At 46.4% G+C, this 13,502-nt stretch overlaps 2 protein-coding genes across 2 annotated transcripts in view; both read left to right on the forward strand.

Moving 5' to 3' along the window:
* Nucleotides 1-13,502, forward strand: part of LOC135289658 (TOG array regulator of axonemal microtubules protein 2-like) — a 311,721-nt gene that overhangs the window by 23,005 nt on the left and 275,214 nt on the right. The gene's annotated exons all lie outside the window — the stretch shown is intronic.
* Nucleotides 6,231-9,868, forward strand: LOC135289661 (TOG array regulator of axonemal microtubules protein 2-like). The gene is made up of 3 exons (XM_064403448.1): nt 6,231-7,158; nt 8,450-8,998; nt 9,460-9,868. The coding sequence occupies exons 1-2, from the start codon at nt 7,086-7,088 to the stop codon at nt 8,683-8,685; spliced, it is 309 nt and encodes a 102-aa protein (XP_064259518.1). The 5' UTR covers nt 6,231-7,085; the 3' UTR covers nt 8,686-8,998; nt 9,460-9,868.

Raw genomic sequence — 13,502 nt, forward strand, 5'->3', positions numbered from 1 at the left:
CTCAGCTTTGGAATGGGGTAAAACACTCAGACGTATCCCTTGCCAAGCTTTACAAAAGAAACAGGCTGCATTGCTGGGTGTTCCTCAACTTCATGGCCCACGGCGTGTTTTCTCTGCATTTGTGTTTTCTCAGGGGTCTGCAGATTTGGGGATGAATGGGTGGAAAGAGCCTCATCCTGCTGCAGCTCTGGGTAGTGGGTGCCCTCTGATGGGTCAGCACGAATTGTCCTTAATTTCTAAATAATTCATATGTAACCTATTACTTTAATCTTTCTCCGAGTAAACTTCGGGAAAGAAATTGAGCATCCGATAGTGCAGGGAGACTGAATGCTTCCCTATTCCGTGCAGATAGCCCTTCTGTACAATGCTAACTTTGTGTTTATCTGAGGACAGAACCTTCTACAGGTGTCTGCAGCTGCAGGGAGAAGCCAGGCTCCTTCCCCCAGCAAGGACAGGGAGCAGGCTGTGGTCAAGGCCTGTGCTGCTGCTGCTCCTTCTCCCTGTGTCCCAGGGTTTGCTCTCTCCTTCCCAGGAGCCGCTACGTCCCGGCACGGAAGTGTACGGCCGAACTCCTCCTGTCCTTGATGGAGAAAATGGGAGTCACAAAGCTTGCAGGCACACCCAGGGCTGAGAGGCTGGCACAGGTGGCAGGGACACTTGCTCAGGACAGTCACAAGGACACGAGGTAATGATCTTCTTTCACCTCCTAGAACAGGAAAACCGTTTTGTGTTTGGCTTTAAGCTAAAACCAGAAAGAGTGGAAACTCAAGGCAATAATAAGTGACCTCACAGTGTGGCTAAGGGGCACAGAATCATGGAATATGCAGAGTTGGAGGGGACCCATGTGGGTCATGCAGTCCAGCTCCTGGCCATGTGCAGGACAGGCCAAGAGTCACTCCACGTGCCTGAGAGCATTGTCCAAACGCTTCTTGAGCTCTGTCAGGCTTGGTGCTGTGACCACTGCTCTGGGTTGTCTGGGGACATGACTATACTGGGTAACCTGAGGTTGGCAGCAAGGAGCATTGCCAACTCCCTGTGACTTGCGAGATTCTTTACTGAGATCACAAGAGCTCTGATTAGCCAGTCCAACAGTTTTGTTTAGCCTTAGGTGCACAAGAGAAAGCCAAGTGTAGGCTAATGTTCATCACTGAAGGATCCCAAACATCTGTTTCTCATTAACTTAAGACTTCCCTAGAAATATTTTAGAGGTCTTTAGCCAATGTATTCAGTCTTTCTAAACCTCTTCTGCAGATTTCTAGAGTGCTATTTTCTCTGGCTCAGTGACCTCCAAATTTCTTCTTGAAGAAAATTGTGGTTTCCTAGTGGCAAAATCACCCCAAGCCACCAAAATCCCCTTCCTTTGATGATGAAATTCCCATTAATAGCTGCCAAGAACACCAGAGCAACTAGCTGCCCATGTGTATACAGATAGTATAGAATAATCAAAAGCAAGGATGAGGTGTTTTGTCCTGGCTTCCCTGCCAGTTAAAGAAACGAAAATGGATGTGCAAGGGCAGCAGAACACTGCTAATAGGCTCTGACAACAAAGCAGATGTGTTTCCCTTGTTGCCTGGGTTCCTTTGATCCCACAGAAGCACACCCCCAGTTTCAGAGAGAAATGGTATTTTTCTGTTGCCCCACATTCTCCTCTTGCCTCTTGTGTTCAGCTGACAGCACTGTGCAGTGTCAAGTGAGGTAAATCTCCCTCTTTGCTGAGTGTAGGTAACACCTTCTCACGCAAACATTGCACCCTATGAGTTTAAGGTATCAGCTTCTTCTGTTAACACTCTTCCTTTGTTCACTTTTCTTTTGTTTCCTTCCTTCCTTCCTTAGGCATTATGGACAGGAGATGGTGAAGATGTTGCTTAGTAATCAAAAATTTAAAAAGCTTTTGGAACAATCTCTTTCCACGCATGACCTGGAAGATATCCTGAAGAGAATTAAGAAGAAAGTAAGTGCTTGGCAGGACAAATGTCTCCTTTGTGCAAGTATTGCCACTGCTAATAGGAGATCAAACATACCCAATGTGTCTGTATCTCATTCCTCTTTTGCTGAATCATTTTATTCCTGAAAATGAGCTGTTAATCCTCAGCCTGTTCTTCTGCAGACCACACAGGAACTGTATTCTTAGGGGAAAAGTAGGGTTTTGAATACTTTGAATATGGGTCACAAAGAGGAAAGGGAGAGAGGAGAAAATGGGTTTACATTCATGTGTAAGCCCCCACAGCACTCTCCCTACCCAGCCCTCAGTAAAGCAATTAAGTGACAATAGTGCTTCTGAACATAACAGAGTCTTTGCAAAAGAGACTCTAAGTCTCTTAGTAGTACCAAGAAAATTTCCAAATATACAAAAGATGTCCAAGTCAATCCTAGTTACTACAATTATTGTCTGTCTTTTAGGAATACTGCCCTGCTGTCAAGCCCTGTGGAGCTGGAAGAAGCTTGGTAAATTCAACAGCATCCAGTGGAAAACCATTTCTTTGATTGGGAGGGATTTTATTCTTTTTATCTACATTACAGAAGGGAGTTTTTCTTTGTGCAGGGGCAGGGAGAGTAAGTGTTGAACCAAATCAACTTCCAACACAATGGGCCAACCCCCAAAGAGTCCAATTTTTTCTGCTGCTTCCTTTAAGACCACTCATTGCCTACCAGTTTGCATAATTCCCATTTATGGTCAAAACTCATAAATTTGGGATTTTAGACAGCAGCTCAGTCTGGTAGCACCCATAACCTGCCTTGGACTACCAAAAACAAAGAGCTGGCATCACTGAATCTCTGGTCTGTTTATTTCTGTAAGTTAGGAAATGTTTCCCTAGGCCTTGGTAGCAGTGATCCTGGTTCTAACTGGTGTTTTAAAGAGGGAATTTCCTAGTTCTATTCTAAAGATTGATGGGGTTTCTCTGTGTCTCTGTAGGGGATGGAAAACCAGAAGGCTGAACTCCCACCTGTGCAGGAGCCGGTGAAGAAGAGGAATGATGGCTCCCAGAAGCCCCAGGCCACATCGCCTCCTAGCAAACGGTACTGAGCACTTTTGCCAGATGTGACAAAGCCCATGACAAGCTTCACATGCCTCTTCCTCAGACACATCTTTCTGATTGAGATGACCAGTGCCAAAGATTGTTTCCTTTCCCTACAAATGCTCTAGGATAAAAAATATCTATTTCTGCATTGTGTTGAACACAGTTTCTCTGGAGGGCTTTCCACAAAAACTGGGCGACAAAAAGTCACCCATTGCTTGCAGTTCAGATGATCCAGTGCAGTGGCAAGGGCAGGGCTGTGGAGGCTGGGAGAGAGGGCCAAGTCTCTGCTGCCTCACTTGAGAGAAGTAAATTCAACCAGGGTTTTTTTCATCCAAGTGGAGTCCTTTTTAGATGGGTGTTTTAATGAGAAGTCCCAGTCTAGAGGCAGGATGCCATTCCTCAAACAAGCAGTTCCCTTCCATGAGGTTTTGTCTAGATGATTGTTGGTTTTCTTACCCTCAAACAGCAGTACCAAGTTTGAGTAGTAAGGACCAAGACAATTCCTAAGCCATTTTGGTCAACAGGTATCTCAAGGTGGACTTTTTGTCTTGCGATTCCTGTCCTTCCTACAGTTTGCTTGATGGACAGCGTGTTTGGTTTATTTCCCCCTGTGCTGCAATCAGCATTTAAGACAGGAATTTGGTCCTTGCTGTCTCGCCATGCCAGTGGCAGAGCTACTTGTACTGTTTTCCTCTGACAACAGAGGGGATTTATTTAGCTCTGTCATGCTCAGCAGTGGCAAGACAGTGACCACATGCCTCAGTAGCATAGCTAGCATCTTCCCATTCTCATGGAAGAGGCAGGTTGATCCAAGAGGATTATTCCCAGTGGGTTTGTTACACTGTGCATCTAGTTTCTAGGGAAGCAAATGAAATGTGAGCGTAGTTCTGGGATGTCTGATTTCTGTTTTTCTCTCTGTTACTGATTTTCTGGATCATTTAGCTATGCCCCTGTTCATCTGTTCAGATGCATCTGAGCTACTTTTGCAGATTGTCATGCCTGGTTGTAGAGACACTTCTCCAGAGTGATGAGTTTCCTTATTGTAAGACACACACGTCCCGTATGAGGAGGCATTTAAACTTGGAAGCAGTGTCTCTCTTTCCCCACAAAGCAACGTGGCCTGTGTGTCTTAGAAGCCATCTGAAGCTAGATCAGATGCATCTCATCCTTGGTTTTCCTGCGTGAGCACTGGGAGAATGTGACTTGCAGATTGTTTCCCATAATGATTGTCATGAGGTCCACGTTGTTCTTCACTTCAGAGCCTCATGATTTTCTAGCTTGAAACCACATCATTAGGAAAGCTCCCCAAGATGTTTGGCTCACAATTAACTGAAGGGATTATCAGAAACAGATCCTAATTTGACTTTGTTTTCCAGGGCAAAGTCAGCCACTGATGGACGCCACCTACACCATGCAAGAGCCCAAGTCACATTACCTGCATCTGTGGAAGAAAGGGAGCTGCTCCAGAAGCTTTACCATCTCCTGGAAGCCAAGGCGTTCCAGACACGGATGGAAGGAGTGGCACTCCTCCTAGACCTGTCCAAAACCAGACCCCAGCTGATCTCCACTAACATTGTCAAAGTATGTAAGATATCTTCATTGCTCCTTTCATTTAGCTCCTTTCCCAAGCCTGCAGAAGTAAAGTTAATTCAGTGTGTCTTGGCACTATATCCTGGCTGTTTGGGACAGACTGGCCCTTCTTATCCAGACAAATTAATTGAGCTCCAGGCTTCAGGACAAGTTATTTCAGTCCAGCTGTATTTGTCTGGCAGGTGCCTATTGCTGCTGTTCATCAGATGATGGCAGAATTTTCTGCTGGTGTAACCTCTGCTGTCTCCTACTCCCAGTTGGGTTAAGTGGAGGGAATTGAGCCATTGAAGACATGGCAATTATTCTCTAGAGAAAAAATGGGTTTGCATGGGGAAGAGAAATATCAGGTTGGATTGGTTTAAACAAAATGTTTTTAAAAGGATACTTCTGTGAACTCCATCTTGTCTTGCACAGGTAAAACTCATTTCCATCCTCGTCCCTATTCCTCTTGGTAAAGATGGTGCTCACCCTTCTTGGGGGGCCTTTTTTTCTCTTTGGAAAGGAAGAAAACAAATAAGGACAGATCCATCTGCTCTCCTCCCAGTAGCTGCTTTTCCCCTTTTTCCAGAAAAGTGTGCCTGATAATGTGGCTGTGAAGGGACTGAACCTGCTGGAATGAGAGCTGTACAGCACATTATATTTCACAAGTCCACGTGTTAGTCAGAGCAATGGTCTGGATCCTGGAAGAGTTGATCTGAGCCCTGCCCTTCTCCAGACACAGGTTCTGAGACAGAGAAAATAAAACTTAGATCTCCTCCAGCCATAGTTTAGGCAAAATCATAGCTGCCCTCAACACTTGAGGCAACTGTATAAAAAAATGGGCATTGTAAACATCTGCTTCCATACTTGTAAAGCAAAGGTAGTCTTTTGAATTAATAAATGGAATTGATTCAATGATTTATAGGTGGAGAGAAACACCATAGGAATTTTTCTGTCCCCACCCAAACATCTTAAAAACAGATGAAAATCTTTCAAGCAGCATGAGGTTGTGCAACCATTCCAGTGAGTGGCCCACAGGAAAACAGTGAAATTGTGCAAGCAAGGGCTGACCTGACAGAAAGGATCACTTTCATCTTTTAGATTCCTGAGTGCTCATTTCTACATCGCCTCTTCAAAAAAGGTCATTTTAATCAAGTTTTCATGTTGTTTGTTCTCTTCACAGATTTTTGATTATTTTGGCCTGAGAATCTGTGACACACATAAGAAAGTGAAGCAGAAGGCGCTGGAGGCGCTGGCAGAAATCATAGGACTGCTGCAGGACGCCATGAACCCATTGATGATCCGTTTGGTTGAAGGCATAACAAAGAACCTAAACTCAAAGGATCCTGGGGTTCATGCTGCAGCTATGACGGCTCTGGACCAATCTGTTGTGCATTTAGGTAAGGCTGAGCCCTGGCATGGACTCTCCTCACCTGTGTCTCTGTCTCTCCGACACAAGAGAACGCTGAGTGCCTTGGTAGCTGTTGCTGTCTGTGGAATGCTCCAGCTGACACCCACCAGAAGCTGTGCAGGTGCAGTCCTTATGCACCATCCCCAACTGGCTGGAATGTGCAGCAGCATTTCACAACAGTCCCAGGAGCCCTTGGCTCTGTGCTGCTGGTCTGAAGAGCAAGTCCTGGACTAGAGTTTTGCTGCAATTCAGAGGCAAAGGGGTTTTGGAGTTTGCTTGGGCCCCGTCTGACTTGCCAAATGAACAGTTTTGCTGTTGGCATGAAGGGACACTGGCCCATCAGAGCTTCTGCACAGCAGCCACCTGGAAGGCTCTACATTATAGGCAGTAGCTGCCTGTTTTCCACCTTTCTTCTTTGTATTCTTTTTTCAAAGGAGACCATAGGATTCATCAAGTTCATTTCTTTATAACACACGGGTCAAAATCCATCTGTCAATGATGCCTTGTTCCACACGTTGTTTTGCATGGGACAAGAAGGAAATGGCAAATACCTACAGAGGCAAGGGCAGCTGTAAATTTTTCTGCCATACAGATTGATGTCAGCTCTGAAAATGCCACACTGGGGGAATATGGCTGAACAATGGAGTGTTGAAGAGGCAGGTCTTCAAGGGTAGTTTCCACTTTCTCCACCTCAGCTGCTCTGTGAAGTCATGGACTGCCTGACTCAGTGCTTTTCTGTGTCCCAAGTATGGGCTTCTTCCTTTTGTCTCTGGGATGCAGAACCTTTTCACTGCTTCCATGTGACTGAACTCTCGAGGACCCTGATGTGAAATGTTTTAACATAGCTCCTGGTAGAGCAGACAATTTTGGATTTACAAATGTGAAAGGAGAGCTTTTCTTTTGGCGTTTTAAACACTGACAAGTAGGCTGGAAGGAAAGAAGAAAAGGATTCAAAAATCAGCAGAAATGGACTTTATTGTATAAAATGGGTTGCCCCTGTCCTTTCCCTCGCCACTGTCCTCTCTCCTATGCCCTCAGAAGAGTGAACAGAAACGTGTGTTTCACTTGTAGATGACGTATCACTGATGAAAGAGCTCTGCCACCAATGGAGACAACTGAGTGGCCAAGCTCTGCTGGATGTCACAGAGCGTATCACAGGTACGGCCTCCCCGTCTAAGCCAAGAGGTCTCCGAGGGAGTATTTACAGGGAATGCCAGTGAACAGACAGTAGAGTAGCTCCTCCACATCAGGAGGTGCTGAGCTCTCACTGGGGCCCTTCTCAAGTTCCATAGTGGCCAATGTCTTTAATTGCATTTAAACTCAAATGAAGTCCAGTTTTTCAATGGGTACCATAACCCTTTTCCTGCTTAGCCAAATTGGTTTTGGGTACTTTCAGGAGCTCTTTCAATGTTGATGACTGCTGGTGGATTAACAGCATAGAGGAAATGAAGTTTCTTCCACCACAGAATAGTAAATGGCTACTACATAACAGTTTGCCTGATCAGGAAACAAGACTGGTCTTCTGAGCATTTCAGGTTTTGATCTTTCAGCCAAATCTGCCATGCAAGGAGCCTGTTGGTAGTCACTTTTTGTCTGTGTTTGGTATAGTTCAGTTCAGAAAATGAGCAGAGAGCAGATTCCAGAGGCAATGTGAGAAAACCCTCGTGTTTTGGATAAATTTCAGTCCCCTGTGTAGCCTTTTTCTCTCTCTATGCCCCTATTTCAGTGCACGTTGTAAGAAGAAATGCTATTAACATTGGGAGGGGAAATGTCATTAAAATGTGGAGATGCTCAAGTGCCGGGGCAAATGCCAGGGCAATGGGTCTGGGCAATTCTCCAAGACACCCTGAGGTTTGAAACAGCTCTTTGTTGGAAGCCACAAAAGCATTCCACCTAAGACACTAGCTAGTCTCTGGTGGTTCTCATCCAGCTGTCAAGTAGCAGTCATCTCTGGTGGGCTGGAGTTTTGAAGTGTGTTCTAATACTGCCCTTTGCTGTGTGCCACGGAGCAAAGGGGAGAGCCAGATTAGACTTTTGGCCCTTGGCATCAAAGTTACAAAAATGGAATCATTGCTTTTATTAGAAATCTCTCAATTGTCTCTCTAGGGTGCAATTCCAAATCTTCTATGTGGCTTTAGACAACTTGTTAATGGAAATAGAAGGCAATTTGACGTTTCATTCATTGTTCATGCAGAAAGAAATTGTGCAATAATTGAGTAAAGGTACAAAGTCCGCCACAGGTACAAGGCTCTGGTTGGAGATATTAGTCCCGAGGGGCTGGTGGTTGTGTTTCAAGGATGATCAGCGGCTTTGCCCATTTCTGGGTCGTGGGGCTGTGTGTGCTGTTTCACTGATCTTGGCCCAAGAGGCTTCCAAGAGGCAAGAGCAGAGGTAGATCCCTGTTTGCATGGAGGCTGGTGGGTAAGCAGCTGTGTCTCTCTCCCGGCAGTGCTTGTGGAATGGGCTCATGCCAGGAGCCCTGAAGCGGTCAAGCGCTACGCCCTGCCCGTGCTCTGGTCCTGCCTGGAGAACAAGGCGCTGCCTGTGCGAAGCGCCAACGTCTGCGCTGTGGTCACCAAGCTGGCCTGTGCCCTCTGCGAGGCACTGGGCAGCCAGATCATTAAGTTTGCTGACAGCACACCTCCACATGTTCAGGAAAACCTCAACAGCCTTCTGGGCTGGTAACGGTTTGATGTTCTTCAGAAAGCGGACAAATTTCTGAGCTGGACACCGCTGGATGTGACTTTTCAGCTGTGCCAGAAATGACAAAATACTAAGGAAGGGTGTGCATCTGCCCCCACTCTGTTATCAGCATTGCCCTTCCTAATCATGACATGGGGGGCCTCAAGCAGACTGATGACAAGGTGAAGATGAAGTATGGATCAGCCTCAAGTGAACCCAGACAGAGGAAAAGGTGAAGATTAAGCATGGATCAGCCTGAAGCAACTGCAAACTGAGGACAAGGTGAAGACCAAGCATGGATCTGCCTCACACAGAGGTGAGGTGGGAGCTGGGCCGCTCTCTGTTGGGAGGAAGGGTCTTGTGGCAGCCCAGAGAGGCTGTGCACATTGGCAGGGAACACTGGCTTGAATTGCACAATGGCTGTGCACATTGTGCCCTGCATGTGCCCTGCAATGAGCTGAGCTGGTGGCAGTGCCCTGTGGAGCTGTAGGGCTGCTCAGCTGTGGGGCAGGGAGAGCAGCAGCAGGGTGCATGTGCAGCTGAGCCATTGCTGGAGAGCACAGGGCTCTGGGCTCCCTGCTGTCCCAGGGCAGCCCAGAGGCCAGGCTGTTCCTGTGGCAGCTCTGTGGAAGTGGGGCAGGGTTTTCCTCTGGTCTGCTTCAAGTTGCAACCAGCAGGAGCAGGTTTCCCTGTGCAGCTGTTTAGAAGCTTCCAAGGAATTTGTCCCATGAAATAAAGAGCATCAGATGCTTTATGTTAAACTTCCTGTCTCCACAGATACGACCGGCTACAGTCTTTCCAAGAAGTTTTCTCTGGACATTTCCACTATTCCCTTACCAAGAAAGTCCTTGCCTCCAGTCCAGAAGCGCTCTTTCCTCCAAGATCAGGAAGAAGATGCCGACTGTCCAAAGAATATTTCAAGAATAGGATTTAGGCTTTAGGATTATCAAGAATAGGATTCATCAAGAATAGGATTCATCTGCAATAAGATTCATCTGCAGTAGGAGTTAGGATTTTGGAATAGGTTTAGGCTTCATAGTTACAGATGTATCTATGTTCTGATAGTTTTGAATAAATGTGTTTGATTGTATATTTAAATTTTGATTAAATATTATATATATTTTATTTTGATGATTTAAAAAAAACCTAAATAAATCAATTAAATTTAAATAAACCAAAAGAAGAATGTGAGACCAGGATCTCCTAGCCTGGGGATTATGGGAGTGCAGCTCACTCGATGAGCCAGTGTCTCACCACATCCTTTCTTCACTGGGCCTCTCTTCTTGCTCTTTTGCCATGTTTTCTTTGTGTCACTTGTGCTGCTGTTTTTAACTTGTCATAACAACAGGGCCACACATTGACATGTTTGGGGGACAATGGATCCAAAAGACCCTGTATGGTCAAAAGTTTTCTACCTAGATGGGTTCTGTGCTCACCAAAGGCCTGAGCAAAGCAACAAAGAGAAGTGTGACCAAATGGCAAAGCTTTGCTCCTTTACAATCTCACACAGAGCTGGCTCAAAGGTGTCTTCAATCACAATTACATAGGTAAGAAGAGGTCGTGTATTTCACTGGGAAACGATGAACTGCTTTGGAAAAGTCATCTGTATGTAGATTTACCCAGGCCAGCAGTCCAACTTTGTTGTTTGCAACTTGTTTGCAGAAGGATGAGTGAACTGTGAGGCCAATAACGAGTGACAAGGTTTCCTCAAACCTAAAGTGCAGCCTGTGTGCCATTCAGCCCAGAGCTGAGGGATCATTTGTTCCCATGGACCACTGCCTGCCAGGGTAATGAATTCCTGCATAGCTGGAACAAGCAATTCGGGATTCCGCTCCAGAATTGCTTGGTGGGCTGCATGATCATTGACAATACTCCCTATCCAGAAATTCTTTTGCAGTTTCCTTTCATAGTCTTTTGAAGCTTTTAAAGTTCACATTTCAATTTGCTTTGCCTTAAGGGAAAACACTTCCTGGGCCCAATGCATATTGTAAGCTCTTGACAGCAAAGTCCTCATGGTTGCCAGCTTCTGATATTACAGAAGAAACTGTGTGTGAATGTGTTAAATAGGTTTTCTGATGGGAAAACTCTATGTCACGTGGCTGCATGTGTTTGCTTAGCTATGAGTCTAGTCCTGGCCTAGTAAAGCCCAGGCAGGGTGGCATGTTGCAGGGAAAACAAGTCCGTGTGCTTATGGGGTTGCCATCAGCAGCAGAGTGAACGTGTGCTTTGGGGCTTTCTCTGGAGACACAATTAGGGACCTGCTCCATGCCACAATATTCTCTTAGATCTTTCTAAAATATTCTAAAAAGGGCAGTGAAACTTCACATCTCCTTGCACAGCCACTGTTTGAATAGGGGCATTCTTGTCCCTCCTCAAAGCCATTGCTGTTGCAGCCCTGAAACATGAACATCCACAAACAGGAACAATGCAAGGACCTCCAGCTGCTGCTTCAGAGCACTGGGAAGTGCAGACCTGGGTATTACTAATGTGAACACTTAATTAGCATTTCATTCTCCTTCATGATATCCAGATCTCAGGGCTTTTAGTTTCACCAGCCGCTGTACTGGCTCTAGGGAAGGACAGTAAATGGGAAACAGCAACTGCCAGCCTTGCAGGGGTGGGGGAAAACCTGGAGTGTCTGCGTCAAAAGATGAATGGGAAGAGTGTAAATGCCAAAGCCAAAGCTTTGTTAGGATAGCAGGATCAGTTCTTTACTGCATGCTTGCATGAAGGTCATGTGGGACCTCCTTTTTGTATCTCATGCAAAAAAGGAGGTCTTAATAATACCACGCTACTTAAACCCACATTGTGATGTAGCTCTGTAGTGGTTCACAATGAAGCAGATTGCATGCTTTGTCACTGCCAGCCCTGGTGATCCTGTGAGGACTGTAGTGTATGCCGTGCCTGTTTTACATCCAAGCAAAGCTTGATTTTGCTTATTAGTGTAGAATAAATACAAGAATAGTAAAATGGACAACTAAACTGGCCACTCTGGAGGATATGCTCATGGTTTCGCACATCACTCCTGTACCTCATGCTCTCGAGGCTTGCACTCATCATGAAATATTTTAATAGAAAAACTCAGATCCCATGTTACATTTGAATAAAATTTCATCAGATCATCAAGAATTCTGCAGGCAGGAACAAGACAAAAGCCTTCTGACTCTCGCTTTAAGCTGTCTTGGATTTCTGCAGCCCTTTCTGAAAGCTGCTGTAGGCAGTGTTTGGAGTTGTTTTTATGGGCTTTATGAAAGATATGTGGAACAGTCTGCAGGGATCTCTGAGCAGAAAACTGTTTGTCCAAGCCCAGGGACATTGTGCTGGCAGAAGCGGAGCGGCCCCGCTCCCAGCCCGAGAGTGTGAGCTGTGCCACGCTGGGCAGAAAAGACACGAGGGGCTCCAGCCCAGCTGATTCCCCTGCCGTGAGCACTCCACAGAGCTCTGCCATTGGGAGAAAGTCCCAGATGCCAGACGAGCCACCGAACTTTCATCTGCTGCTGGAACTGCTCTGTGACAGCTCCTGTTCTTCCTGAGGGAGAACCCAGAGCCATCTTGTGACGCGTGTCCTGGGGGGATTGTCCTCCGGCATTTTGGGCCTTTGTTGCAGAGGGGGGACAGTGAGGTCTGACAGTTTGATATCTAGAAGTCACTGGCCTTTTTTCTTTAGTTTTCATTTCCTTTTGCTGGAAGGGGATTGTTGGAACAGTTTAGAGGATGCAACTTATGTTTTAAGTTGTCTCAAACTGCATGGGATAGATGGCTTCACACAGGAACATCCGCAATGCTGCTGAGGGGAAGGCACAGAGGGAGACAAACCCAGTCTTTCTGAGGGAAAGACACCAAACCAACCTGAGTCATCAAACAGTGCACCTGATGTTTCGAGACATGGGCCAAAGGGGAAACCTTGCAGTGTTTTTGGTCCAGGCCGGGCTATGCTCAAGGCAAAGGTGTGTCAGTGCACTTGGCTCCTTGTCTCCTCCTTGTGTCCAGCACAAACACGAGCCCAGAGGTCCTGCAGAAACCATCGCACCAGCCAGTGGAAGCAAACTTTTGTCCAGTGCTCACACAGAGCTGTGGGGTCCAGCACTGCACCTCACTGGGATGAGGAACTCTTCCAGCCCTCTTGGGAGGAGCTAAAAGGGGGTTTGGCCTTCAGATCAGCTCCTTCCCTGCTCTGGATTTGCTGCCCTGGTTGAGCTGCTGCTTGTGGCAAGACTTGTTTCCCAGCTGCCAGCCCTGCTCTGCTGGCCAGCAGCCATTGCAGGAGCTTGTGCTAGTGACACTGAACCTTTCCGATCTTCCTCAGGAAAGCTCAGGGCAGAACTTGTCAAAAGAGCATTGCCTGGGCGATGCCTTTGATATTAAATCTTTCCTCTGTTCTCTGTGCCACACACAGTAAATATTTGAGGAAGCAAGTTCGCTGCTCCAGAAATTCCTTAAATCAGTCAGTTAAACGGTAAGAGAACATGATTTGGGATGTGTAATCTCACTTTAATTCATTGTGCAGAAAGCTACAGTGAGCTGTGTGTCTAACCTAAATGACCTTGCCACCAAGAACTTAGGAAAGTGGGAGAGATGGAATCAGTAGTACAAGGATCTGCATTGTGATTCTCCCACAGGCCTGAGGACACAGCCCACTTCCACTGGGCCATGGCTTTTTACCCTGCATCAAAACTTTGTGCTTCAGGTTGTGGTGGTGAATGCCCCCGGCCCTGTCCAGCCACATGGTGGCCTGAGAAAGGCTTGTGAGGCCTGGGCCTTGCTGAACAGCCCCTGGGCCCAGCTCCTCCTGAGCTTGTCAGAGACACTGAGCGCTCCCA

The sequence above is a fragment of the Passer domesticus genome, chromosome Z (genome assembly GCF_036417665.1).
Source record: "Passer domesticus isolate bPasDom1 chromosome Z, bPasDom1.hap1, whole genome shotgun sequence".
In the NCBI taxonomy this organism is placed as follows: domain Eukaryota; kingdom Metazoa; phylum Chordata; class Aves; order Passeriformes; family Passeridae; genus Passer; species Passer domesticus.